This window comes from Phycodurus eques, chromosome 8 (genome assembly GCF_024500275.1).
Source record: "Phycodurus eques isolate BA_2022a chromosome 8, UOR_Pequ_1.1, whole genome shotgun sequence".
Lineage (NCBI taxonomy): Eukaryota > Metazoa > Chordata > Actinopteri > Syngnathiformes > Syngnathidae > Phycodurus > Phycodurus eques.
This window is the reverse complement of record NC_084532.1, coordinates 17,492,089-17,506,297: the sequence shown is the minus strand read 5'-3', so window position 1 is coordinate 17,506,297 and position 14,209 is coordinate 17,492,089. Positions and strand designations below refer to the sequence as shown.

General features: G+C 39.5%; 1 protein-coding gene across 6 annotated transcripts in view; it reads right to left on the bottom strand.

Moving 5' to 3' along the window:
- Positions 1 to 14,209, bottom strand: part of pde4ba (phosphodiesterase 4B, cAMP-specific a) — a 135,318-nt gene that overhangs the window by 42,016 nt on the left and 79,093 nt on the right. For 3 of the 6 annotated variants that reach the window (XM_061684276.1, XM_061684277.1, XM_061684278.1), the window contains 4 exons: positions 13,445 to 13,639; positions 12,201 to 12,237; positions 10,681 to 10,751; positions 7,091 to 7,143 (listed from right to left, as the gene is read on the bottom strand). In XM_061684276.1, the coding sequence (XP_061540260.1) occupies positions 7,091 to 7,143; positions 10,681 to 10,751; positions 12,201 to 12,237; positions 13,445 to 13,639 (356 nt within the window). The other 3 variants (XM_061684281.1, XM_061684279.1, XM_061684280.1) reach the window with 3 other exon arrangements.

Sequence of the window (14,209 nt, the reverse complement as noted above, 5' to 3'; positions counted from 1 at the left end):
GCCGAATAGCCACAGATGGCGCTTAGTGCTTACTGGAAATAGGGGGAGGGCCAATTCAAGCCAGAAAGTATACACCCAGCCCATGCGTTTCATTGGGCAAGTTTTTAGTGCCACCAAAAAAAAAACAGACAACTGAGATGGTGAAAAACTGTTTAACGCCGTATCTCACCCCTTCAGAGCTAAATTGTTCTCAGTTTTTGCACATTTTCAGAATGTATCTTCAAACATGTTTAATGTATTTAGAAACAAAACACGAAAATGACTTTACAGTCCCTTTAATGGGTGATACAATCACTCTTCAGCAAATTTAGTTCACCTTATATATATATGAGCATGTTATCGGCATTAACAATGTGACAGTACAATCATGTCATCAGGTCTTCCATCCATCCATCTTCTGAGCCGCTTCTCCTCACTAGGGCCGCGGGCGTGCTGGACCCTATCCCAGCCAACATCGGGCAGGAGGCGGGGTACACCCCGAACTGGTTGCCGGCCAATCGCAGGGCACATACAAACAAACAACCATTCGCACTCACATTCACACCTACGGGCAATTTAGAGTCTCCAATTCATGCATGTTTTTGGGATGTGGGAGGAAACCGGAGTGCCCAGAAAAAACCCACGCAGGCACGGGGAGAACATGGAAACTCCACACAGGTGGGGCCAGGGATTGAACCCCGGTCTTCAGAACTGTGAGGCTGACGCTCTAACCAGTCGTCCACCGTGCCGCCGTCTTCAGGTCTTAGTTTGTTTAGTTGTAAACAATTGAGCAGCTTCCTAGGTCTTTCGTTTCTGGAACTAAAACATAATGGACAACAGTTGGAAGAATCGTTTGTTGCCCCATTTGTTGTCCCCTAGTCTGTTTGAATATGAAGGAAATACTGTATATGTGCTGTGTCCTCTTTTAACCCATTGCATAACAGCTCTGCATTGTCCAGTCACCTTTAACCTACAAAGATAACACACACAAATCGTATACAATAGTTTATTGCTTCTAACTGGGAAATATATACAATACAAAAAAGTATGCATCTTAGATAGACACAAAACAGACACACACTCTACAGGAGAGCCCTGCAGATAAAGTAGAGTACAGAACACACTCAATGTGTGAATAAGGTCAGCTGAGTTGAAAAGCCCTTTCCTTCACATATATCCTGTATGACAGCATTTCATGTCAGAGGATGACTTCATCAGGAAGTGAGGTCAAAGCTGTGAGAGGTTCTCACACATAAATGTTGCCGATGTTTTTTTGTTTTTTTTTTTGTTTCTTGACCCTGTTATGAAACTGCAACACCAAACATCATGATTTCTGGCTACAAGTGGACCATTCAGCCTATCCCAACTGACTTTGGCGAAAGGCAGAATACACCTTGAACTGGTCACCAGTGAATCACAGGGCACATATAGAAGCACAGGCAACCATTCACACAATCACAGCGTTAGAACTGAACCTACGAGGGGCCGTTAGGAACATATTTCAGGTTGATCTTTCACACTTAAAGTACTACTGAAACACTCATTAACACAACTGAAATGCTTTCATACACAATACTGACAATTTTCCACTCATAAACACGAGGGAAATGCTCTCATACACACTAATGAAATACTCTAATAGGCACAAGTAAAATGCTCAAAACACTTATCTCTGCAGGATATATTTTAATATTTGATGGCAAATGACTGAATGAACAGCATAATAATATAGACTAGGCATGGGCCGGTACCTGATTCTGATGTTACGATAACGGCGAGCAAAAATGTTTTTACGGTACCGCAGTATAACAATTACAGCTCTAATGTGAAATACAGTGGGTACGGAAAGTATTCAGACCCCCTGAAATTTTTCACTCTTTGTTATATTGCAGCCATTTGCTAAAAATCATTTAAGTTATTCCCCCCCCTCCCCCCACAATCTACACACAGCACCCCCTATTGACAGGAAAAAACAGAATTGTTGACACTTTTTGCAGATTTATGAAAAAAGAAAAACTGAAATATCACACAGCCATAAATATGTAGACCCTTTGCTCAGTATTTAGTAGAAGCACCCTTTTGAGCTAATACAGCCGTGATTCTTTTTGGGAATGATGCAACCTCACACCTGGATTTGAGGATCCTCTGCCATTCCTCCTTGCAGATCCTCTCCAGTTCTGTCAGGTCGGATGGTGAACATTGGTGGACAGCAATTTTCAGGTCCCTCCAGAGATGCTCAATTGGGTTTAAGTCTGGGCTCTGGCTGGGCCATTCAAGAACAGTCACGGAGTTGTTCTGAAGCCACTCCTTTGTTATTTTAGCTGTGTGCTTCGGGTCATTGTCTTGTTGGAAGGTGAACCATTGGCCCAGTCTGAGGTCCTGAGCACTCTGGAGAAGGTTTTTGTCCAAGATATCCCTGTACTTGGCCGCATTCGTCTTTCCTTCCATTGCAACCAGTCGTTCTGTGCCTGCAGCTGAAAAACACCCCCACTGCACCACCACTATGCTTCACTGTTGGGACTGTATTGGACAGCTGATGAGCAGTGCCTGTTTTTTTCCACAACATACCGCTTAGCATTAAAGCCAAAAGGTTTTATCTTGGTCTCATCAGAAAAGAGTATCTTATTTCTCACCATCTTGGAGTCCTACAGGTGTTTTTTTAGCAAACTCCATGCGGGCTTTCATGTGTCTTACACTGAGGAGAGGCTTCCGTCGGGCCACTCTGCCATAAAGCCCCGACTGGTGGAGGGCTGCAGTGATGGTTGACTTTCTAGAACTTTCACCCATCTCCCGACTGCATTTCTGGAGCTCAGCCACAGTGATCTTTGGGTTCTTCTTTACCTCTCTCACCAAGGCTCTTCTCCCCCAATTGCTCAATTCTGTCTCTGAGCTCTTCAGGCGGTTCTTTTGACCTCATGATGCTCATTTGCTCTGACATGCACTGTGATCTGTAAGGTCTTATATAGACAGGGGTGTGGGTTTCCTAATCAAGTCCAATCAGTATAATCAAACACAAATGGACTCCAATGAAGGTGTAGAACCATCTCAAGGATGATCAGAAGAAATGGACAGCACCGGAGTTAAATATATGAGCGTCACAGCAAAGGGTCTGAATACTTATGGCTGTGTGATATTTCAGTATTTCTTTTTTAATAAATCTGCAAAAATTTCAACAATGCTGTTTTTTCTGTCAATATGCGGTGCTTTGTGTACATTAATGAGGAAAAATGATTTTAGCAAATGGCTGCAATATAATATTCCATTGAACGCTCTCCGTAAGTACATTAGTAAATGTAAAATAAAAATAAACTGAATATTTCCAAATACAATCCAAATGTAGTTCAACAGTCAAAGTACTTATTTCTCCAAAAATGAGTAATTACTTCTCTGCTCTTCTCGACTTTGTGAAGTAACGTCAGAGCAGAAACCAACCGATGTTAGTCATCTTAGCTAGTTGTCTGCCTCTCCCAAGCTGCAGTTATCAGAAAAAATCTCAAAAGAGCTGACTTTTTCGACAAGGGAAGAAGTCGTCAGGCTCACTGACTGCTCGCAACAGGAGTGGTCGTGTCCCTTTGCCTGCATTGACGAAAAACAGCTCACACCACTGATGGATTGTTTGAGCTGCATACCTTGAAACTGGTAACCAACCAATGCCTAATGAAGACATGATTTTAATAAGTTGGTAGGGGAGAGGTAGTGTAGAAGTAACAGGCTTGTTTCCAACTGAAATCCTAAAAAAAAAAATTGTACAATTACGCTAACAGCATTTTTTGCACAAAGGACATTGAAATATGTCAGACACATCACCCAACACCCAAAGCTGTATTTACATTAAAGTGAAGTGGATGGTATGCAGTGACAAGGAATGATGACAAACAAGGTGGCTGCTTATGACGCAAACAAGGCCGGCACATAGCTGAGCAATTACCAACTTTGAGCAATGTGGTTTCAGTGCAAATAAAGAAGTTGGGTAGCCATATTCCTGCAAAGTGAGTCAAAGTAAAGAGTGAATCAGTTTTTGAAACACAGCATAGATGCTGCTACAATACTTATTCATTTGATTATTTTTTTAACCACAAGGCCATGTGACCACATCACAACATATATTTAGAGAGATTGTGCTGTTGGTTTTGGTGCCGTCTCTTAGATTTAGAAGAAACCTTCTTGCATGCCTCTCGTCTTTTATATAATTTCTCATTTGTTATCGTAGTAATGTCGGCAGTTTAGTATGTCATCTTTTTTTATGCTATAAGGGATTAAAGCATGTGTCTCCAGAGAGCTGGAATGAGATTCACCTGTGCACTTACGTATGATAACATTTTGTTATCGTGTGCATTGTGTGGGCAGACACTATGAATTTGTCACTGCATTCTATTTTTCTACTTCGGGCTGACGCACACATTCGCAGACACAAACACCCCCATACATAACCCCCCTGCGCACATGCACACACAAAACTCATCTAGACACAGTTCCTCCTGGCTTCCGTCAAGTCCTAACAGTTAATGACAAAAAAAACAGGAACAATATAATCTTCTCTTCCTGCCTCACACTTCCTGCCCACCACCTCTTCCTCCTTCTCTGGTAGACAGAGAGGGATATGGGTGATAAGAAGAAAGAATCAAATCACCTTCCAAAAAGAACTGAAAAAGCATAAGGCCGTGTCGTGGCTATAGACAACAATGTTTTGTATTTGCACAGGTGTGAAAAGCATGGGTGATGGGAGATGTTGCACTTGACGTGACAGATGACTGACCATTAAAATGTTTTTATTAATTTGTCAATAAATTAAACTGAAAAGTACAAACACATCCACAGTATGTGGTCACAGCTCAAAGTTGCAGCCTTTATTTAAGAAATCCATCAAAAAGATAATCAAGGTCAAGTGAGATGAACATGTGACTGCACCACTCTCTCTCCTCAGAATGAACTTGCATCTTTATTATTCACTCTATAATGTTTACAATATTACAGTACATCGTACAGTTTGACGCTGGAAGGCCTTTGCAACATATTATAGTATTAATGTAGTATATCGTATAGCCATGAAGACAAGACTTAATAAACAAACAGGTCTGTGCTTCCATGTTTGTGCCGCATATTAGAAAAAAAGGTATCCATATTCATACTCTGATGAATTTATTCACATTGATGTTCAAACTTGTAATATTCATGCTGTTAAAAGAATTTCCAGGGTCCAATAGCTAAAGGGAAAAAGGACTAGCCTCAACAAGATGTTAAGAAGAAAAAGACTATACAACGGAGGTTTTGTCAAGTAACACATTCAAAGTGGTCTAGCTTTACCATGCCCATTGTAATTTATCAATGTTAAGGTAAGGATGTGATTATTGCTTTTCATTTTACCATTTTTTTTTTTACATTTGTATGATAATTAGGAATATTAAAATCCATCCATCCATAGTCTGAGCCGCTTATCCTCACAAGGGTCGCGGGAGTGCTGGAACCTATCCCCAGCTATCTTCTGGCAGGAGGCGGGGTACACCCTGAACTGGTTGCCAGCCAATCGCAGGGCACATTTAAACAAACAACCATTCGCACTCACATTGACACCTATGGGCAATTTAGAGTCTTCAATCAACCCACCACACGTTTTTGGGATGTGGGAGGAAACCGGAGTGCCCGGAGAAAACCCACGCCGGCAGTGGGAGAACATGCAAACTCCACACAGGCGGGGCCGGGGATTGAACCGCGCCGCAAATATTAAAATATTTATTAAAAATAACCTACCTATACAATTAATTAAAGGTTTTATGATGGAAACAATGAGGCAAATTCTTAACAGCTTAATCTTTTGTCATCCACAATGTGTGGAGGGTTTGTGACAGCGGCCTACACAGGTGTTCATCTTTTTGGCAACGTTTTGTCAAATTCTCCATAGACTTTGTACAACACAATGCCAAAAAAAATATGGAGTTTATGAAACAATATTAGAAACTTTAACCTCATTGTCTCCTGTTGCACCCATACACTCATTTTTGTGATTATGAGCCCTTTAATTGTTGGTTAGAAAAAAATCCTTCTTAGCGGAAGCAATAAAGATATGCGTAACACATATTTGAGAAACAGCCTTGTTTTTCTTTACAGGATGCCTGAACACACAAGCATGCATCATGACACACACAGCACCTGATGAGCTGCGGTTCTGATGGAGGAAGTGAAAACTTGGTCCATCTGCTTTGACAGGAAGTCAACAGAAGCCACAGAAAGGCACACTGACGTCAATCAGACCCACAGGAACACCTCCCCACACCACACACACGCGCGCGCATGCACGCACGCACGCACACGCACTCACACACGTGCACGCACGCACACACAAACACACACACTATGTAACAATAAGCACTCATTCAAGTCCCATCTTGCCAAACCACAACTGCACAGATAAAGCTTAAAAACAATAATACCATCACATTATAAAATACTAACCCCTCATACACACACTGTCAAGCGCTGACAGCACATTCAAATTATAAGCAGAAACATTCACAGCATAGGATCGCAGAGGATGAACTGGACTGTGTTAAAAAGGCAAACATACACTTTGTGGAGATGATGAGACTTTGTTTTCATTACCATTTCTGACTCATGTAAATATGTCAAAACGTGACATAATTGATTAATGACCCTTATTTACCTTATCTATTTATCTTTATAGTTACAACTCTTGAATTTAGTCCCAGAAGAGATTCCCAGTGACATGTACACTTCATTAACTTTCAAATGCTGACAAGCAAACGCTGATGCACATAAATACGTACGTGCACAGTGTAAAAAAAAAAAAAAAAATCACATGTTGAAAGAGGGAGGATTCCGGTATTATTCAGTCAGCTGCTTTATTAGATGATAGTACCAGTGTCAGAGCTAGTTTTGGTATGGTTAATGACTCAGATGACAAAGACGTCTGGACTACAACGCAAATGGTATACAAGGTGAAAGTTGTCACGTATGTGATTATGTGAGGAAGACAAAATGATCAACAATTAGCAAAAGCTTACGTATCTGATGTTCTTGGGGTAAAAAAAAACAACAACCCACAATTGAAATAAAATGTTGTATTATGATTGAAATTTTCATTTGAGCTTCTTACCTGGGAGGCACACTTTGGTGACTGCAGGCTGATTTGCGCCTGCAGGAGACCTCCTGTAAGAAGGAAAGACAGTAAGAACAAAAGCTTCACTTGCGTAAAGATTGAGGACCTTTTGGATAACTTTTTAATTCATCTAAAATTCAGCAAATAGCATTACATACCTGTCACAATAAAACATATTTTAAGACAACATATTTTCACAAAAACTACCACGATAAATGATATATTTTTAATGCCTCTGAAATCATGAAAAAATGATGAATTACTTATAAGTTGTTTTTTTCTCACGTTTTTAAAAATATATATATGTATAAAACAATCATAGCTACTGTGCTGAACAGATGACAGACCTCCATCTTGATAAATGATGTGACGTTCACGACGAAGTGCGCATGTCACATGGCTGCTCCGATTAAATGTAGCCCACATCATGGATACATCCGATCGGAATAGATCACGTCACATGTGAAGAGTTGACCAGAGATCTTTAGTCAAAATTATTTCAAAGGAAATTACAAAAACGAAGATGAAACCTTCACCTGTCAATCAAATATACGTTGATGTTCGCTGTCGTCAACTACTTGCTGAATAACGAGTGCCGTTGATGTTAGTTCCTGCGTGTGTGTTAATTGGGGACTAACACACACAACAACGCGGAGAGGCACTGACATTTTTAAAAACTTTATAGCGGTGGCGCGAGCTATTTAGCTCCTTGGCTTGCTAGCTCATCAGTTTACAGGCTAACTTGTTAGCTCGCTGGCTAGCAAGCACAACAGACAGTTAACTTTCCCTTAAATGTCTCTTCCGTTGTGTGACTCTACACGTTGCACATGGAGCAAGGCTGTGAAGTACTACACGGACACAGGCAAGAGTGTACCGGTCCGCCGGCGTTTCATCAGCCTACTAGCGGCTAATGACACCAACTGTCTGCTCACTTTCTGATCCTCACGCCGGCTCACCACAACAATGACCACTTATTGGAAAAACTATCGTGTGCGTTTTATTTATCGAACGATAAGTCGATGTAGTAATTATCGTGACAGGCCCACAATATAGTATCTATATTGGAAAGGTTCAATGTCGAAGATTAGAAATGATTTAATAGCCTATTTATCAAACTTGCCAAAGATACAAGGTTTATATTAGGAATATCAACTTTGCTCCGCCCTTAGTTGGATACAGTGAAACCGCTAAGGTCTAATGCCCCTCAAGCTACACAAGTAGGAATGCAACCAAAATGTGCTGGAAAATATGCTTCAAATTCAGCACAAAAACGATCACGAATAATCTCAAGGCAGATATCCGAAAATCTTGTGAGAGATCTTAGTAATCATCTCAAGGTTCCAAAAAGCATGTTTGACTTTTTCTCGTTTATTGTAAGGATTTTCTCTTATGCCACTGCAGCAGTTTATGGTTATCGAAAGAGGAAAAGTATAAGGATGACCAAAGAACTGAACATTTTATTTATTGCCTTGCTGGTCAGTACAATATAAGCAATACAGTTAATGAAACAAAAATTACATACAGTATGTACACAATGGTATGCAGATGAAAGCATAATGGATAAGTACTAGCATGAAAATGTGCACTCAAGCTCACTAACAAACTGTTCATTTTCACTGAACTGAAAATGTGTATTTTTTTTTTTGACAGGCAACGTCTTTTACTATCAATTTCTTAGGCAGTACAAAGGCTACTGAGGAAGATGCGTTCTTGTGCTGCCCTGCCTTCAATTAACTAGATTTGCACACTTATCTAAACATTTTAAGAACGTCATCAGCATTGAGTTTATTTTTATTTTTCTAATTAGAGAGAACAGTTAAGAACGCTAGCAAACCTCCATCTGTCCATTGGGTAATTTATCAATTGGTGAGTTTTATTCTAGATTTATTATACAGTGATTTACTGTTCTTGAATCTGTATGTAAATTGCCTGTCCATTTAATAAGGATTTTATGATAACAGTTTGCACGTGGAACATATTAAATCATTTTCTATGGCAAAAAATACAAACAGACTGGAGTTCAACCAGCGTACCGGGATGAATTATGTGATTTAGAGGTTCCACGGTAACAGCCACAATTCAATGTCTTCCTCAAAATGGCAGCCCCCGGGTCTTAAAAAAAAAAAACATATGTTTGAAGGATGATTAAAAACCTCATATCAAGATTGGATTTTCTCATTCTTAAATAAATACAATGATGATAATGATATTGAGACTAACTTTGTAAAATATTGGACGATCCCTTTAAAAATAGAGGAAGTTGTCCTGGCTGTGTACAATATTTTGAATAGGGAACCAACCAGTGCCCAGACAACGTGCAGCCCAAACTCAGTGATTAGTCTGTCTCCTGACTGTAATTCATTGTATGTGCTCCATATCCTCAATCACAGTGATGTCAATTTGAGTCAGCGGCAAAGCAAACATTGATGCTTTGGTAATTCTTATGAGGAACCCGCCGCACCCAGAAAATACACAGAAGTCACAGACTGCACACATAATGAGGCCATCAGGTTTACAGGTTCAAATCCAGAATCTCATTGATTCAAACCTGTTACTGCACAAGTACGCCATAAAATCCCATTGGGTCCATTATGACCAGAGTGTTGGCTATTTTAAGTGACTGTGATCAAAAATGTCTGATTAACACGCTCCTCTAACTGTATTGTTTAAAATACACAACTCTCAATGTACAATCTTGTAATATACCAGCATACCTGCATTTTTTTTTCTTTTTAATTCCAATGTTTGTCTGAGTGTCTATGAATGTAGGTCGTACACACTTATGGGATGCAGAGAAGACAAGTGAATGTTTGTATGGCTTGCAGCATCCTTCCAAGACACTGCGGGAAAAAGGCATAGCTGCCCTACATACATATTTTTAGCCTCTGCACCACCGTGAGGTGTGATACGGGAGACTGCTACTGTCACTTTGAATAACATTTTCTTTTTAATAAGTGTGACATTCATCACTGACATCTATCCACACATTTATCTATCTATTTGTACAAGTTTCAATACACCGTGTATATATAGTACAGTGCTGTATTCATATATTTTGGGGGGGGAGATATAGTTATACAGGACTCCCTACTCAGGCCCCAATTTGAGGTCATGTCTGTGCATTCACACTATTGTGTCTACTAGATATGTCAAACTACATTAACTGACGCGCAGACACAGCCCAGGCAGTGTACAGCTCGTCACTACCACCTTGTGGCAACTTGACGAAACGACACACTCATAAAATTCAGCTTTTATCTCAGTGAATATTTTTTTCTGGAATTACATAGTCTTGCGTATTAAACAATATCAATAGTTTCATAGTCACTTAAAAAGAATATTGCGGTTTTTAAAATTAACAATCACAATTATATTATTGTTAAAATAATAAATAAAGTGAAAACATTGTTGTTTTAAAATATTTTGTATTCAGCTTCTGGGGAATTTAAAATGAACCGAACACGCTTAAAATGAATCAGTATGTCTGGTGGGTTCAAATGTGTGAGTGTTGCCTTAAATGTTTCTTCCAAATGACAACCTGCCTTATTTGAACTGAAGTCATGTAAGCCAAACAATGGATGACTTACTTGCTGGAGGCACACTGGACATTGGTCAGTGCAGTGAAGTTATTCCTCACACTTCGAAGGCTTGCAAGGACCTGGACACATATAAGATCAAGATATTCATTTGTCTCCATGCATTTGTTTAGCACTAGCTTTTGGTCAATTCACCGTTTTGTTCATTCTTTAATGGAACTCGGTTGATGTCCATTGATTGAGCTTTATACAGCTATTGAGCTATTGTACGGTGTGGAAACTTTGACATTTTGATTCGGTAACATGGACACGTCATGCTGCTTGTGCACATTTGTTCTAATAATAATTAAGACAGAACATTGGAGGGTGGTTATCATGCAAGCCTCATAGCTCATAGGTTCATGGTTTGAATCCCGGCCTTCCAGTGTGGAGTTAGCACGTTCTCTCACATTCCCAAAACATGTTTTATTAGGTAGGTTGCAGACTCTAATTTGACCACAGATATGAAGTGAAAGCGTGAGTAGTTGTTTGTCTATATACTGTATGCCCTGTGACTGGTGACCAGTCCAGGGTGTATCCTGCCTCTCGCCCAAAGTCAGCTGGGATCGAACCTAGTGAGGATAAGCGGTTCAGAAAATGGATGGACAGTAATAATAATGCTGGTGAAGATGTACAATTTGTAAAATGACATACTGTAAATAAAATATCCTCTTAAGTCAAACAAAACCCCAGAGGACAAACTATCATATTAGTCTTTCGAACTGCTCTAAGTGCTAGAGGACACTGCATCTTTTTGCACAATTGTCAAAAAAATAAAATAAAAATGTACCGGCATTACCAGATAACTAGCAACCCTTTATTGCTCAGTGACTGTTTTTTGTCAATGTCTTTATGTTTCAAAAGTGTTCTCTGTCAATTGCCTGCCTGTTGTCGAACTAGAGCAGCTCCAATTACCGGAGACAAATTCCTTGTGTGTTTTTTGGACATACTTGGCAAATAAAGATGATTCTGATCATAATGTACAGTACTTTTGTCACTCACTAGCATGAGAAATATGTCTCTATCATCTCTGCTCAGTGAAATAGACTAAAGCGACACAAAGTAAATAAAAACAATACAGGTGAATCTACTACAAAAAAAGGAACTGCATTGAGTGTGATAGTAAGTATGAATATACCAACGCTAACTTCTTTTTACACTTGTATGACAGTTAAGGATTTGAAATTGTGCATAAAGTCGACTTCAGCCACAATCACTCTACACTTTCCTTACCGCTATGTGTAGATCAAATGTCAAATGGTTAGTACATATTTGTTTTAAGTTTTATTAAACAGCAATAGACTTTGTTTTATTTTTCTATAACAGTCTTTACAGTCCAGGAAATATTGATAAGAAGATTTGACCCCGGAACGGCTCAATTGAACTTGAATTATTTCTACATTTGTTTAGCAATCCGAAAACATCACAGGACACACACCAGCATGTTGCAATTGAATGCGTTCGACCTTACAGGTTCCCCATAACGTAACATATTTCACTGAATTTTCAACAGCAGATGGGGAAATATTTACCTGAGCAAAAGGCGTCACGATCAGGTCGTCACCATGTCTGCAAGGACACAGAAATGAGTATTAAGAAATACATTCAAATACAGCATAAGCACCAAATGCTTCACTGTTGATAGCTTTGTAAATACAACATTAGCGATGGAAAAAAAAAGCTACGATAACCAGCCAGTCCCATCACTGTAATGAACTGAGAAAAATGGACTCCAAAGAGAGTGGAACGTAGTTCATTATTGGTCTTCTGTTCTGGGCCTTGTAAGGCTTTTTGTGCAATGACTAATCTCTATTTTTGTAACCTGAGAAAGAGTAAGACACTTCAAATCATTGTCATGCTGGCTGGAGCCACATGTTTATTACTGAAGGGATTTTTACAGGCACCACCACTCGTTACCTATCAGTGGATCAACAGCTACCAGAGAAAAGCTTCATCTCCAGTGAGCCAATGAGTGTACTTAGAAGGTCAAAACAGTAGAACGACTGCTTCCATTACAAAATAGCACACATCATTAAACAGTACAACATATCCTCATTGTGACAGTATATCAGATAATGATATTTAAAAGAGAAATAAACAAATTGTTTGGTGATAGTTTTGGCTTTGGACAGTTTCTTTACGAATGTGGCATTTCCATCAACAAAAATGTCATTGAATGATAAGGTCGTAAAATGAATCAATCGCGAAAACAAGATTGTTATTGTCTTTAATTTAAATAATGTCAAAGGCAGAAGTGCTTCTTGTGCCTGGAGGAAACAATTAACTCGTTCAGTGTGGATACAGAAATAATTTAAACTGCGGATTATGTTGAGGATTATGTAGTCAGTAATTAAACACGTGTGTGCAATTGTAGAAGGAGGCTTAGCATATCATGCATTTATTTATTCATGTAATTGCAAAGAAACTGAAAAAAACAAAACTGTGACAAGAGTTAAATGAATGGTGTGTGATCACACTATTTATATAAGTACAATAATTCTCCGTTTGTTTAACACAGCCAGAGATGTATTCATTTAATTTACTAATGGTTGTTCTTGTTCTAACAAAAACATTCAAAACATCTCTCAGTATGATGGCGTGAAATCCTACAGCACATCAAACTACAACCCCAATAATAAACATTGTAACAAGTAATACCTCTCTGATAGTGTCAGTCAAAACGGAGAATTAGAATTATCACTACATTAACCTATTTAATCTCATTCAATTGTGCAGGTGGCCAGGTATTGCACAGTACTTATATGTTTCTACTCACAGCTCAGAGGCAATGGAGGAGTTCCGTGACATCGACTTGGGTGACAGATCGTAGTCGCTGTCAGAGCGATACAAAAAGGACTCTCTGCGCTGGTTGTGACCTGGGAAGTTGGTGTGGAGGACGAGTCCAGAGCCGGGGGAGGCCTGAGGGTCCAGAGGACTGCAGCTGGCGGAAGGGCCATTCTCCACATCAAAACTGCAAACATAATGGCGCATTGATTCACATCATTTCATCTTCATCTACCACACTTGGCACTGAAGCGTAAGTGACGAAATAAGAATCAACGCACACGATATCTTATAGCGTATCAGCAACCGATAATTAGCATAATTAGCGTGATGCGGATTCAAAACTAAACATACAATGTTATGGATCTGATGATGCAAACAAAATGCTTTGGCACTATCTAATGTTTCTTTTGATTATGAAGCCTTCTGTGGTCTTGGCTAATTTCAATTTACTGGCTGAGGATGAAACAAGTGGAGCGGAGCTTGATTAATGTGTATTATCGACATCCCCTTAGGAGATACGCATACACTTTCAATTATACACATACACACATGCACGGGTAGACTTGACCTGGTAAGAGAGGGCACACTGACACGCTACAGTGCACCGTGCTCATTCACTGATGGGCATTAGTGAGATTGAGGCTCGTGTGTTAGTGAGGACAAATTGCAATATTTGTTTTCCTGTATCGCTGCTTTCACACAGCCCCTCCTTTTATTCTGCTGAACTCATCAATAGAAAGTGCTTGAATGAATC